This window comes from Engraulis encrasicolus, chromosome 12 (assembly GCF_034702125.1).
Source record: "Engraulis encrasicolus isolate BLACKSEA-1 chromosome 12, IST_EnEncr_1.0, whole genome shotgun sequence".
NCBI classification, from domain to species: Eukaryota; Metazoa; Chordata; class Actinopteri; order Clupeiformes; family Engraulidae; genus Engraulis; species Engraulis encrasicolus.
In genome coordinates this window covers 54,731,908-54,746,851 of record NC_085868.1, presented here as the reverse complement: position 1 = coordinate 54,746,851, position 14,944 = coordinate 54,731,908, and the positions used below count along the sequence as shown (strand labels likewise).

The 14,944-nt window shown below is 46.4% G+C and overlaps 1 protein-coding gene across 1 annotated transcript in view; it reads right to left on the bottom strand.

Moving 5' to 3' along the window:
- Positions 1-6,122: 6,122 nt before the first annotated feature.
- The window catches only part of LOC134459620 (acid-sensing ion channel 4-A-like), a 143,787-nt gene continuing 134,965 nt past the window's right edge, over positions 6,123-14,944 (bottom strand). The window contains exons 10-13 of the mRNA XM_063211966.1: positions 11,173-11,264; positions 7,177-7,256; positions 6,664-6,879; positions 6,123-6,278 (exon numbers count right to left, since the gene is read on the bottom strand). Of these exons, the coding sequence (XP_063068036.1) occupies positions 6,123-6,278; positions 6,664-6,879; positions 7,177-7,256; positions 11,173-11,264 (544 nt within the window). The remainder of the gene's footprint in view (positions 6,279-6,663; positions 6,880-7,176; positions 7,257-11,172; positions 11,265-14,944) is intronic.

Here is a 14,944-nt window from a genome sequence, read left to right as displayed (position 1 = left end):
AGCCACTGTTGTGCTGGGCTGCGTTTCCCAAACACATTTAAGGAGCACTTAAGCCTTAGTAGAACCAGAGTATGAGGTGACCTATTGGCAATATACCACATCACTACAAATTTATACAAACAACACTTTTATTGACCTACATTCAACTTTTTATTGTACATGCAAATAAAAAAGTGCATGTGTGAGGTAAAATAACGTAGGCCTATATGTAAATGTTAAGTGATGATGTGAGACCTATTTCAGATATTGCCTAGACGGCCCCTCATACTTCAGTACTACTTAGGCTTAGGTACAACTTAAGAGTTATTTGGGAAACACAGCTCTGGTTTGTTCAGGTTCACGCAGCCCAAAGAGAGCTGAGGAGTTACATTATGCTGGATGAGATTACTAATTTGAGATTATAGGCTGTGGACCGTACCCTCCATCCACTGGATAATTCAGTGTTGATGATTCTGTTCTATAAATATTATGTATAGTACTGTGATATTGTAACATGTATATTATATATGAATATATAAATGTTAAAAAGATCTACTTGTAAAGATACAAATTTTTTTTTCATAAAGCCAGAGAACTTATTATAAATAAAACCATATTTATTACAAAACTCTTTATTTCAAGTGTTGTGTGTGTGTGAAGATATTTCAGTGTCATTTTATATACAACCAGTAGAGGGCGGTAGAAGATCAGACATCAGTAGAACATCAAACCCTCTTCTTCTTCTTCTTCTTCTTGTGCTTGTTGTGAAACTAGAATAAGTGCCTTACCTTTGCCATAGACTTTCCATACATGTAGGATAATGCTTCTAATACATTTTTACATTTTAACCCCTTAAGACACGGCCTTATAAATTAGCTGTTACCAGAATGGCAATGGCCAAGTCGTAATGTATTACTAAAGGCCCTATGCACTGTCATAGTAGTGTAGTACTATAGTAGTTAACTTTCAATGTCTATTACGGCGTGCCACAGGAGGTACGCCGTGCATAAAGAGGCTACCATCCTGAGTTTATCCGCACACAGTTATCCAAAGCGTGTCCTTAGTGAGCCTCCCTAGCTCCTGCCCAGAGGCCATTCTAGGGAAAGCTGGGGCCCCAAGCGAAATGTAAAAAAAAAAGAACATTCACAACAAATCGCCACAACTTAAGTATAACGTCATATTAACCATCTATAAACTTGGGGGCCCCCAAGTGGCTGCCTGGTGGCAAGATGCGCCTCTGCTCCTACCAACCTAGTGTCTAGTGCTGTACAGTGCTGTACACGTCTAAACTGAACAAAGAGATGCGGGGGTTCCTTTCCATTATCCTGACTCCTGTCCTCCCTTGTGCCTGTGGCCTCGTGATGATGTCACAATCGCAAAATAGCCTATCATTGACGACAGAAGTTTAATTCAATTCAATTCTCCTCGCAAATGCACAATTCAAAAGCCATTTTCTCATTTGCAATCGAGATGTTGAATGGGGAGAAGTCCCCCAATAGTTGTGGCTACTGGCTAGGCTGACAGCGGAGGCGGGGCGTCAGTGAAGCGTGAGGCTTCAGGCAGGGGCGCCGCAAATATCTTTGGGCCCCATGAAAGATTCCAATTTTGGGCCCCCAAAATGACAAATTATGTTATCAGCATCCTTCCAGAGGCCCTTTGAATCTGTAACAACCCCCACCCCCAACACGGCACCCATGGCTTCAGGCACAGGCCGAGGTCGGGAGTCTGGTGGTGAATTAACCCATGAGCTAAAGGAATGGCGGCTCTGCTTATTAAACATTGACACAGTGCTGCAGAGATGCTAACACAGAGAGAGTGTGTGCTGCAGAGATGCTAACACAGAGAGAGAGTGTGCTGCAGAGATGCTAACACAGAGAGAGAGTGTTATGCTAACACAAAGGAAGTATGCTGTACTTGTAAAGACGACTGTGTCTCACTGCATTCGTCAGAAATAATGAGGTCCTATACATACAGTAGGCCTACCCCCCGTTGCAGCACCTTCAGGCTAACAAGGTCCTGTGAATCAGAACAAACACTCCTGTCCTCCCTTGTGACGACGTCGCAATAGGAAAACATCATTGACGGCAGAAGTTTAATTCAATATCTAGCAAATGCACAAAAAGGTCATACTCTCATTTGCAATCCGGATGTTGAAATGGGAAAAGTCCCCCAATAGCTGTTGTGGCTAGGCTGACAGCGGAGGCGGTTCGTCAATGAAGGTCGAGGTTGAGAGTTTGGATAATGGAACGAACCCACGTGCTAAAGTAAATGGCTGCTCTGCTTATACAACGTGGACAGAGTGCTGCAGAGACGCTAACACAAAGGGAGAATGTGCTGCTAACACAGAGAGAGAGTGTTATGCTAACACAAAGGGAGTATGCTGTACTTGTAAAGACGACTGTGTCTCACTGCGTTCGTCAGAAATAATGAGGTCCTATACATACAGTACCCTCCGTTGCAGCACCTTCAGGCTAACAAGGTCCTATGAATCAGAACAAACACAAACATTTCACAACATCTCGCCCATACAGTACAGACTGTGCTTCAGGAAGGAGTTACTCCTGCTATGTGAAGAGAGAAGATCCCCTATCCTCCTCATCGACCTATCAGCATTCATGTTCCAACATCACATGACTTGTGTGTCCAAACAGGGGTGGAGCTATTAGAGATGGGATTTATGGCTCTTTTTCGGGATCCGGATCTTAGTGGCTCGTTCCTTTCAAAGAGCCGTTCAAAAAACTGGCTCTTTTGGCTCTTTTTTAAATTATTTATTCAGTGTTAAGAATGTAATATTTTGACTCCTCCTCAAGGTAATGTTGTCCAAACAACAACTTAATATTCTCCTGCTTCTTAAGACCGTTTTTGCCTCCCTTTGAGGCAAACAATTGTGTTTTTTCCCAAATTTAATTACTCTGGTCGAGGTCACGTGCTTAAAATGAATGAAAAATGAACGAAATAACGGTCGAGTGGCTCCCCCAGCTGTGATCCGGTTCCCTTCGTTCACTTCAGGGAGCCGTTCAAAAGAACCGGCTCGTTCATGAACGACACACCTCTAGGAGCTATTATAGGCAGGGCAGGCAGGTTATTTGGCCCTAGCCCCAGGACCCTCCCGTATTGGGGTGGTGGGGGCCCTATTTTGACCCTGGAAGGCTGTATGGGGGGGCCTATGAGTGTTTTGCCCTGGGGCCCTGTGTGCTATTGTTCCACCACTGGTTCCAGCATCGCATCTATCCTGCTGATCTATCCCCTCTCATCGTCCTCCCCAGGGCAAAATCTGACGGTACTTTGAAACATAAACATGTCACAACAACATTAATATCTCCAAACTACAGCACTGTGACCTTGTTATGATGAATCATATGGCCCCAGGGACGGACTATGACTCCATGGGACCCTGGGGCAGACAACAATACAATTTCTGACTACCTTGGACCAGACGGCAATTTTTGACGTCTTGGGTATTCCTTCCACGTCACATTTTGACTATGTGGCCTAACCCTAAACCTATTCCTAAACCTAACCTCAATGACGTTATGCTGCCACAAGGGGGCGCCTTTGAGGACATAGTCAAAATGTGACGTGGAAGGAATACCCAAGACGTCAAAAACTGCAGTCTTGGGGTGTCAAAAATTGAGTAGTCAAAAATTGACTACTTGGGGTTAGACTGTGTAGGGCCTAGAGTAATACAAATATCGTTTCTGAGCTCCCGTAAAATTGGGAACTCCTTCCACTTTGTCAGGAAGAAAACAACCATTAGCAAACCAAGGGAGGCGGGTCAACCACGCCATTTGGGAAATGTTAGGTGTTATGCGCTTGGTCAGACCAAGTCTCGAAGAGATTTGAAAGTCGATGATAATCAGGCTACTATGAGAGGTGAAATATAGAGGCAAGAGCTTCAGGGCCCCCTTGACTCTTGGGCCCCTTGGCTTTGGCCTGGTAGGCCCATGCAGTAATCCGTCCCCGTGTACCACCACTATGCTGCTCAGCATATGTGCACATTTTTATTTATACGTACAGTGCAGCACAGAGTCAGATGAACGACTTTAGATGGTCGAAATTGGCTGCCTACTTTGTGTGTGCGGAAAAATCTAAATGCACTGTATAGTACCAACAATACTCCGAAGTGTTGTTGACCAAATGTCCCTGACAAAAGCTAATAGTCGCTGTCCAAAGAAAACCACTTATCTCCACTATTATTTTTAGTTTTTTATGTTCGTTCTTTATTTATTATAAAATATAAGACAGTACTACTGGTCAGTCTCCATGGGTATATGTGTATGATAAATAATTTAGTAGCCAACTTTAATTTTGCATTTTTTTTTTTTTTTGAAAATGTGGTTTTATAAATCAATACATAAAAAACAATGAGAAGTGGAGATAAGTGGTTTTCGCTGGACAGCGACGAAATAGTCTTTACAGCAGATGTGTGTTTCAATTCACATGGGGAACTCTGAGGCAATCAGATATCAATATACTATAACGATTACTAGAGATGTTTGTTGACATTCACAAAATAAAAGTATGATTCAGCAATACAATATACAGTCTGAGAGAGCAGGTGATGTTTCCTGGCTGTATGGCAATGTAATAAGATAAGTCTTCCTGATGCACATAGCATGTGTCTCTACATTTACCATAAACCTTGACAACTGGCAAGCAGTGAGCAGCACAATATCTATAAATAGATAAATAAATAAATACATACATAAAAAGAAATGAAATAAAATAAATAAAATACATAAAAACACATCCACCCTCCCGCATGTGTTGTGATTTTACACAGTATATTAAAAGATAAACTAATCTACTGTGTGTCTTATTTGTGAAAATAATGCACATCTTTAGTGCAAACTAATATAGCTAATCCCTGTTAGCTTATATAGAGAAACCGTCAGCTGAAGTGCTGAAGTGTTGACAGCATGTTTTCACATTTCGCTATTTATGAGGATTTGCATTGATTAGCCAGGCCTTAGCAGGGCCACACGTCCATCACACAGAGACAGTGAAGTGTGTGTGTGTGTGTGTGTGTGTGTGTGTGTGTGTGTGTGTGTGTGTGTGTGTGTGTGTGTGTGTGTGTGTGTGTGTGTGTGTGTGTGTGTGTGTGTGTGTGTGTGTGTGTGTGTGATTAGTTCGCGTTAGGCAGACCATGTGTCCATCACAGAGAGACAGACTGACAGGCTGACAGCGGGGAGCTTGTTTTGGTGTGACATCAAAAATCCAGAATCTAGAGGACCTAAAGTGACGGAAAGAGTGTGTATGTGTGTGTGTGTGTGTGTGTGTGTGTGTGTGTGTGTGTGTGTGTGTGTGTGTGTGTGTGTGTGTGTGTGTGTGTGTGTGTGTGTGTGTGTGTGTTTGAGAGAGAGAGAAAGAGAGAGACAGAGAGAGAGAGAGAAAGAGAGAGAGAGAGAGATAGAGAGATCGAGAGAGAGAGAGAGAGAGAGAGAGAGAGAGAGAGAGAGAGAGAGAGAGAGAGAGCACTCGTGTTTGTGTGTCCACTCCACACAGCAAGGAGTCTGTGGGAGTGTGTGAGTGTGTGAGTGTGAGTCCGCTCCTCGTGTTGTTCAGAGTGTCATGTTGCCAACCTCGGCCCCTCACTGTCCTCTGCGTAGCGTGGACCCGGCCCACTCATATCAGTCTGACCCAGTTAGGCCCTGTAGAGCTAGCCAGGCTGTGCCCTCCTAGTGACACCACACCTTCAGCGTTGAAAGTCGATGATAATCGGGCTACTGTAGAGCTGCAATCAGACCCGGTCTGGTCCATTGCCCAAGGTGCTAGTCATGTCCCACCTGGTCCGTTGCCCAGAGACATACTGAAAACGGTCCACTGGTCAGAGTGGCACAGTGTGTTTGAAATGGCCTTTGGGTACAGCTACAGCCTCTCAGCATGGTGCCAATACAACAACTGTGGCATCTGCCTAAATGGGGGCGAAGGTGGGAGGTGGGAGGTGGGGGGGGGGGGGTTAGGGCTGGAGTAACACAGAGACTTGATGTGGCACCAGCCTATAGGGGCTCCACACCCGTGATTGGCCAAAGGTGAAAAATTGCAGGGCCAATGAAGTGAGGCTTTAATAATATCTATCAGAGGAAGACGCCGGGGGCCTGTGTGAAGAGCACCAACATGCCCAGGGGCCCATACTGTGGTGACTAGTAGCTGTAGTCCAGTGGGGCTTGCTGCTGCTGCTGCTGGTGGTTCTGGTGGATCTGGTGCTGGATGTGCTGGATGTGATGGTGGTGGTTGGGGAGGAGTGATGTTGGATACAGCACACCCTGCTGGTGGTTTAGAGTAATTTCACCCGCCTCCTGAAGGAATGAAACGGAACAGAGTAGATAGCCTTGTCAAGTCAAGAGATGAGATGAGATGATACGGTTTTATTCAATATCTTAGCAGGTGAAAGAGACATACAGCGATTGATTGATTGACATGATATTGAAAGGGAGAAAACCCTTAAAAAGCAGCACGAAGCTGCTTAACCACATGGAAATACTATTGCAGTACAAAAACCAAAGCAGAGTATGTAATTTATCTTTTATAGTTTTTTTTCATTTATATATATATTCTTTAATTCATGGACTATGAACGCAATTGAGCATAATAATAACACCTATTTCTAAACCTAACCTCAATGACGTTATGCTGCCACAAGGGGGCGCCTTTGAGGACATAGTTCCAACTCTCTGAGCTCACCTTGGCCTTCAGGTCCTCCAGCCGGACCGTGGCTATGGTGCCGTCCGATAGCTGGGTGCGCAGGGTGGACTCTGTCATGTGGTTCTGCAAGACTGCGGTGTGGTTCTGCAAGACTGCGGTGTGGTTCTGCAGACATGTTGCCACGTGGTTCTGGGAGGGCTGTCCTCGTGGGCCCTTGGCGGATCTGAACAGCCTCTTGATCTTGTACTTGATCACCTGTTGAGAGCAAAACATTACAATACCGCAATACAGTAGCATATCAGTTACACTTTCAACCTAATAATAAAAACAATCAGAGATGGCTGTTTGTGTGTACAGTATATATCATAGATGTACTGTAATGTATATTGTGTGTGTGTACCTCGCATATGTAATCTGTGATTTCCAAGATGGAGAGGAGTGTGTGTGTGTGTGTGTGTGTGTGTGTGTGTGTGTGTGTGTGTGTGTGTGTGTGTGTGTGTGTGTGTGTGTGTGTGTGTGTGTGTGTGTGTGTGTGTGTGTGTGTGTGTGTACCTCGTATATGTACTCTAGTATTTCCAGGATGGTGAGGATGCTGGCTCCAATGAACAGGCCCATCTGGCCACCGATGTCTCCTGCAGCAGAGAGGACAGGACACAGTCAGTGTGTGTGTGTGTGCACGTGTGTGTGTGTGTGTGTGTGTGTGTGTGTGTGTGTGTGTGTGTGTGTGTGTGTGTGTGTGTGTGTGTGTGTGTGTGTGTGTGTGTGTGTGTGTGTTCTGTAACGGGCAGGACAGCATGGACAAACACACACACACAGTCAGGGAGGACGGCCAAACACAGTCAGGGCCTGGGGGTGGAAACGTGTGTATATGTGTGTGTGTGCGTGTGTGTTCGCGTGCGTGCATGCCTGTGTGTTTGTGTGTGCTTGTGTGTGTGTGTGTGTGTGTGTGTGTGTGTGTGTGTGTGTGTGTGTGTGTGTGTGTGTGCGCGCATGCGTGCATGTGTGTGTGTGTGTGTGTGCGTGTGTGTGTGTGTGTGTGTGCTGAGGGCTGTGTGTGTAGGTTAATTATGTGTTGCCTCTCCACAGGGGAGATTAATACATCACACAGCACTCCACTATCGCCAGGGGCAACCAGACCTCACCGCTTCATTACACACCTGTCCTGTACACACAGGTGAACTCTACCTATGCACCATACACGCACGCATACACACAAACATGGACGCATGCACGCACGCACACACACACAAACACATTTATGTAGTCAAGTCAAGTCAAGTCAAGTTTATTGTCAATTTCTTTACATGCACTGGTCATACAAAGAATTTGAAATTGCGTTTCTTGCTCTCCCATGCAGACATAGACTAATCTAGGTAAGGACATAGACAGTATAGACATAGACAGTACTCATACATGGACATAGACAGTATGGACGTAGACATTGCTCATACAGACATTTAAAGTGCAAGACTGGACAACAGAAGACTTGTAGAGAACATACATTAAGAGGAGGTATTTTGTTGTTCTTTTTTCTAAAAGTCCTTTATAGCGTTCTGACATAGTAATAGTAGCATTTGAAGAAATAAATAATTAAAAAAAAGGTTTTTATTAAATACACCAGCAGCAGTATGTGTGTGTGTGTGTTTGTATGTGTTTTGTGTGCGTGTGTGCGTGTGTGTGTGTGTGTGTGTGTGTGTGTGTGTGTGTGTGTGTGTGTGTGTGTGTGTGTGTGTTTAGTGCAGGTAGAAAGTGCGGTGTGCGTCTGTGTGTGTGTACCTGTGTATGTGTGTGTGTGTGTGTGTGTGTGTGTGTGTGTGTGTGTGTGTATGAGTTGTGTGTCAGTGTGTGTATGTTTGGGTTTAGTGCAGAAAGTGCAGTGTGCTTGTGTGTGTGTGTGTGTGTGTGTGTGTGTGTGTGTGTGTGTGTGTGTGTGTGTGTGTGTGTGTGTGTGTGTGTGTGTGTGTGTGCATGTGTATGTTTTGAGTTAGTGCAGGTTGAAAGTTCAGTCACAGATGTAGTAGTGCAGGTGGAATGTTCAGTCGCAGATATGGTGGTGGGGATGAGGGGGGGGAGCGTTGTCAGTGGCCTGGCTGGCTAGAGGCTGACAGTGAAGGGAGAGTGGGTTGAGTGTTCAGTATCTTGATTGCTTGATGCATCGTGCTGCTTGCAAGCCTGGTGGTACGGGAACGGAGGCGCCTGTACCTCTTTCCAGAGGGCAGGAGGCTGAACAGTTTGTGTGCAGGGTGGCTTGTGTCTTTGATGATCATCAGTGCTTTTCGGGTGAGGCGTGCGGTGTAAATGTCCTGCAGGGAGGGGAGTGGTACTCCAATGATCTTCTTCGCTGTGTTCACAACACGCTGGAGTGTCTTCCTGTTTTTCTCCGTGCAGCTTCCTCCCCACACTGTGATGCAGCTGGACACGACGCTCTCTATGGTTCCTCTGTAGAATGTTGTCATGATGGAGGGTGTAGCACTTGCCTTCTTTAGTTTGCGCAAGAAGTAGAGACACTGATGGGGCCTTCTTCGCCAGTGATGTAGTGTTGGTGGTCCAAGAGAGGTCGTCGCTGATGTGCACTCCAAGGGAACTTGGTGCTGCTCACTCTCTCCACAGCATCACCGTCGATGGTCAGTGGTGGCAGTTTTTTTTGGACCCTCTGAAAGTTGACAACAATCTCCTTGGTCTTGTTGACATTCAGCAGGAGGTTGTTGTCTTTGCACCATCTGGCCAGCAGGTCTACTTCTTCTCTGTAGTGGGTCTCATCGCCCTTAGTGATGAGGCCCACCAGTGTTGTATCATCCGCAAACTTCACTAGATGGTTAGTGCTGTGGGTCGTTGTGCAGTCATGTGTCAGCAGCGTGAACAGCAGGGGGCTGAGAACACAACCTTGCGGAGCCCCCGTGCTCAGGGTCAGGGTGCTTGAGGTGTTATTCCCTACCCGTACTGCTTGTGGTCTCTGCATCAGGAAGTCCAGCAGCCAGTTGCAGAGGGAGGTGCTGAAACCTAGTTTGTCCAGTTTTCTGATGAGTTGTTGTGGTATTATGGTATTGAATGCTGAGCTGAAGTCAATGAACAGCATTCTCACATATGAGTCTTTATTGTCCAAGTGGGTGAGGGCTGGATGGAGGGCAGAGCAGATTGCATCCTCCGTGGATCGCTTGGCTCGGTATGCGAACTGGTAGGGGTCCAGGGTGGGGGGTAGGGTGGCTTTGATGTGTGACAGGACTAGCCGTTCGAAGCACTTCATGATTATGGGCGTCAGTGCTACAGGACGGTAGTCATTGAAGCATGATGGTGATGATTTCTTCGGCACGGGTATGATGGTAGCAGCTTTGAAAAGTGATGGGATGACTGCTTGCTCCAGAGAGATGTTAAAGATGTCTGTGAAGACATCTAGGTAGACATGTAGGTCAATGATTGAGTGGTCAAAAGGTAAGATGTTGCTTTGGTTTGATAATTAAATGGTTTGTTTGCACAAATTGAAATCTACATATGCACCACACGCATGCACGCACGCACACACGCACGCACGCACACACACACACACACAAACACACACACACACACACACACACACACACACACACACACACACACACACAGAAACACACACACACACACACACACACACACACACACACACACACACACACACACACACACACACACACACACACACACACACACACACACACACACACACACACACACACACACACACACACACACACACACACACACTCACGGAGGTGAATGGTAGAGTGGTCAAAATGTTAGTAAAATGTTGTTTTTGTTTGTTTGCATAAATTACCATGAGCACCATAATTGCACATAACAAGCAGTCTACAATAACGATCTATGTATAGATATCAGCACTTAGAGTACGTTCGCCGTACAGCAATGAACACACACATAGTGATTACCCATGCAGCCACAATGTAAACATATACTCACCTCACAGCACAGCACCATCGGGTCAATGACACATAGTACACCAAGCTAACAGTCCATGCATGAACTGCACACATACTCACTTTACCTGTGAAAAGTTTTTTGGTCTGTGTGACCCTTTATCAGTTTTTCTCTTGAGAAAAATAGTATGAATTATTGGTCTTTCGCATTGAGATTCACTGGTCTTGGCTCAGTGAGCCAGTGGCCCCGAACATATGTAACAAACACACGAAAACTTGACCTCATTGGCTAAATGACACATTGTGTACAGTATATACCCACCTAATAGCCTGGCTACATACTGTTCACAGTATATATACCAAGCCTGGTTACATTGTAAACCTTGCATCATCAGGTAAAAGGCGGCAAGGTAATGTAACAAGCCGGCTACGTTACACATATACCCACCTAATAGGCTGGCTATGTAATGGTGTATATATACCCACCTAATAGTGAGGTAATGTTGTGTATATACCCACCTAATAGTGAGGTAATCGTGTTGGTAATGGTGTATATACCCACCTAATAGGCCGGTTACATAGTGTATAAACCCACCTAACAGCCTGGCTACATAGTGTATAGTGTACAGTATATACCCACCTAATAGTCCGGCTACATCGTAGGCCTTCTTCTGTTCGATCTTCTCGTAGTTCAGAGCCTCAAAGAAGATGTCCAGCACCAGGAAGTTGTCCCTGCCAATGAACACACGCCACACATTAACCAGGAAGTTGTCCCTGCCAATGAACACATGCCACACATTAACCAGGAAGTTGTCCCTGCCAATGAACACACGCCAGACATTAACCAGGAAGTTGTCCCTTCCAATGAACAGATGCCAGACATTAACCAGGAAGTTGTCCCTGCCAATGAACACACGCCAGACATTAACCAGGAAGTTGTCCCTGCCAATGAACACACGCCACACATTAACCAGGAAGTTGTCCCTTCCAATGAACACACACCAGACATTAACCCTTTCAATACCAGGAAGTGGTCCTTGCCAATGAACACACACCAGACATTAAAGGGGCTCTAAGTAGGATTAAAAGTTTAATTAATCACTGTCCCGAGTCATCAGATGCTTATTGGAGTCATCGGTAGGTGAACGGTGACTCTCGCGACCACTTCTACGGTCCGCTGTCAGAAAACCCCAAATGCAACTTCTGACAGCGCGGTCCGCTTCAAGTGTTGTGGGAAACACTTCACAGACGAAAAATCGCTTTACATATTTGCATCAACTGCTGGCATTCCGTGATGAAAACATTCTCACCTCAAGTTTATTTAAACAGCATTTTTTCATGACTGTAAATTTTGAGACAGGCATGCCACGGGCACCGCGCGAACAACGTCATCCTACACTGTGCCCCTTTAATCCTTTTAATATCAGGACCTGCCAATGAACACACGCCAGACATTAACCCTTTCAACAACAGACCAGAGCCATGGATAGAAGAGAGTTGTCCTATGCTTTCATCCCTGGTCACATGGTTTTATGCTAGCCTCAAAGGTTCCAATGTAACCCATCTCTGCCATGCGTTTGTGTTAGCATGGCTAAGTTACATGTACTAGTTCTACAAAGTTGGCTGTTATGCTATTGTTTTGAAACAAGCAGTGTTGCCTAATTAACGACTTTTTGCCGTTCTCTCATTCCAGCGACTTACCTACTCTTTGGTGCATCTGGTGACTTTTAAAAACGTGATTTTTCATTAACAAAATCATTGTTTTTCAACATAATTGTAACGCTGCGCTTCTCACGGTGAAGCAGTGCTGCAGATTGGCTCTGATTTCCAAAAATAGCTATGACTGTCCGTTTGTATTATGAACGTAAGCGTGTGGGCACGTTTTCCACAGATCAGCGTGGCGTGCGTGACGCTGTGACGTCATGATGTCATCTAGCGACTTCTAGCGACTTTTCAGCAAGCCAATAGCGACTTTGGCTGATTTTTTTTTTTTTGCAACACTGGAAGCAACTTAAGTTAAACAATTACACAGCCCCTAGAAATCGTGTGCTTTAAAAATGCTTTAAATTGTTCCTCTCAGAGTCCTCAATGATATTCTGTGAAAACAAACAATATGTCCCAAAAATACCCAACCTACTCTGGCCACAATCCTACACAGTGCACCTATTACAATGTCAGGGTTTAACAAGCTGCCTCAAAGCGCCTTGAACCTCAGAATGAGAGAGATTCAAGTGCCAGTGGGCAACATTGAGACAGTAGTAGCCAATTGGAGCCAATTTTGGTCCCCTAGGGGAAATTCTTTCTCTGCACTTTATCCCATTTGGACTAGTGAATCACATTGAAGTGCACACACTAGTCCGTAGCAGTGGGCTGCCTGCTGAGCGGCGCCCGGGGAGCAGTGTGGGGGTTAGGTGCCTTGCTCAAGGGCACTTCAGCCGTGGTCCGGTCGGGCATTGAACCGGGAACCCTTGGGTTGCCAACCCAGTGCTCTAACCACTGAGCCACGGCTGCCCCTAGAGAAGAGGAGAGGACACAGCGCTGTAGGTAGTGTAGAGTGGTCGAGTAGATGCCAATTACAGCAAATATATCAGTCAGGGAAATGGAATTACTGTGTTGTGTTGATGTGAGAATAGTTCAATGATTGGCAGTGGGTCTGGACAACATGTGTGTGTGTGTGTGTGTGTGTGTGTGTGTGTGTGTGTGTGTGTGTGTGTGTGTGTGTGTGTGTGTGTGTGTATGTGTGTGTGTATGTGTTTGTGTGTGTGCACGTCCATTCAGCCTTCTCTGTTCCTCTCCACTCCACGATTGCATTCAGGAAACAAAATTACATGTTCGCTTTTTTAATTTGGCTGTCACGCAAACACAATGGCAATATGTGTGTGTGTGTGTGTGTGTGTGTGTGTGTGTGTGTGTGTGTGTGTGTGTGTGTGTGTGTGTGTGTGTGTGTGTGTGTGTGTGTGTGTGTGTGTGTGTGTGTAAACATAATGGTGACACTACTGTGTCCTTTGTGGAGCCATAATTACTGACTGAAAGAGACGCAAGGGAACAGCAATAATTAAAAAAACAAAAAATTACACAGAAGAATAAATCACAAAAAAGGACGAAATTGGGAGACCTTCATTTTGTGGCTCTTAAGCTTAGAAATAATCACTAAATGATGCCTGTTTTTATTAGCTTGTGTTCTCTTCAGCTGAGTGAGGATAGACAAAGGCAACACCATAGAGCAGTGTTTCCCAACCTTTTTTGCCCAGCGTACCCCCTAAGCCATTTTGTCGTATGATAAGTACCCCTCTCACTCATGCTCTATATATCAATGTGATTACCAATACCAATATAAATACTCCATATATTTGTTATTGTTACATTTTTCCGCGTACCCCCTGAGGTATGCCCGCGTACCCCTAGTGGTACACGTACCCCTGGTTGGGAAACACTGCCATAGAGGTTTGCTGCGCTGTGTATCTAGGCAGCTGCACTGGGGGGCCAAGGGGGGCCAGTAGGCAGCACGATAGGCAGCCGTGGCATAGTGGTGAGGGAGGTGCAGGGCATAGTGGTGAGGGAGGTGCAGGGCATAGTGGTGAGGGAGGTGCAGGGCATAGTGGTGAGGGAGGTGCAGGGCATAGTGGTGAGGGAGGTGCAGGGAGGTGGCATAGTGGAGAGGGAGGTTAGGGAGGTAGCATAGTGGTGAGGGAGGTGCAGGGCATAGTGGTGAGGGAGGTGCAGGGCATAGTGGTGAGGGAGGTGCAGGGAGGTGCAGGGCATAGTGGTGAGGGAGGTGCAGGGCATAGTGGTGAGGGAGGTGCAGGGCATAGTGGTGAGGGAGGTGCAGGGCATAGTGGCTAGGGAGGTGCAGGGCATAGTGGTGAGGGAGGTGCAGGGCATAGTGGTGAGGGAGGTGCAGGGCATAGTGGTGAGGGAGGTGCAGGAGGTGCAGGGCATAGTGGTGAGGGAGGTGCAGGGCCGTGGCATAGTGGTGAGGGAGGTGCAGGGCATAGTGGCTAGGGAGGTGCAGGGCCGTGGCATAGTGGCTAGGGAGGTGCAGGGCTGTGGCATAGTGGTGAGGGAGGTGCAGGGCTGTGGCATAGTGGTGAGGGAGGTGCAGGGCATAGTGGTGAGGGAGGTGCAGGGCATAGTGGTGAGGGAGGTGCAGGGCATAGTGGTGAGGGAGGTGCAGGGCATAGTGGCATAGTGGTGAGGGAGGTGCAGGGCATAGTGGCATAGTGGTGAGGGAGGTGCAGGGCATAGTGGTGAGGGAGGTGCAGGGCCGTGGCATAGTGGTGAGGGAGGTGCAGGGCATAGTGGCTAGGGAGGTGCAGGGCATAGTGGCTAGGGAGGTGCAGGGCATAGTGGCATAGTGGTTACGGAGGTGCAGGGCCGTGGCATAGTGGTGAGGGAGGTGCAGGGCATAGTGG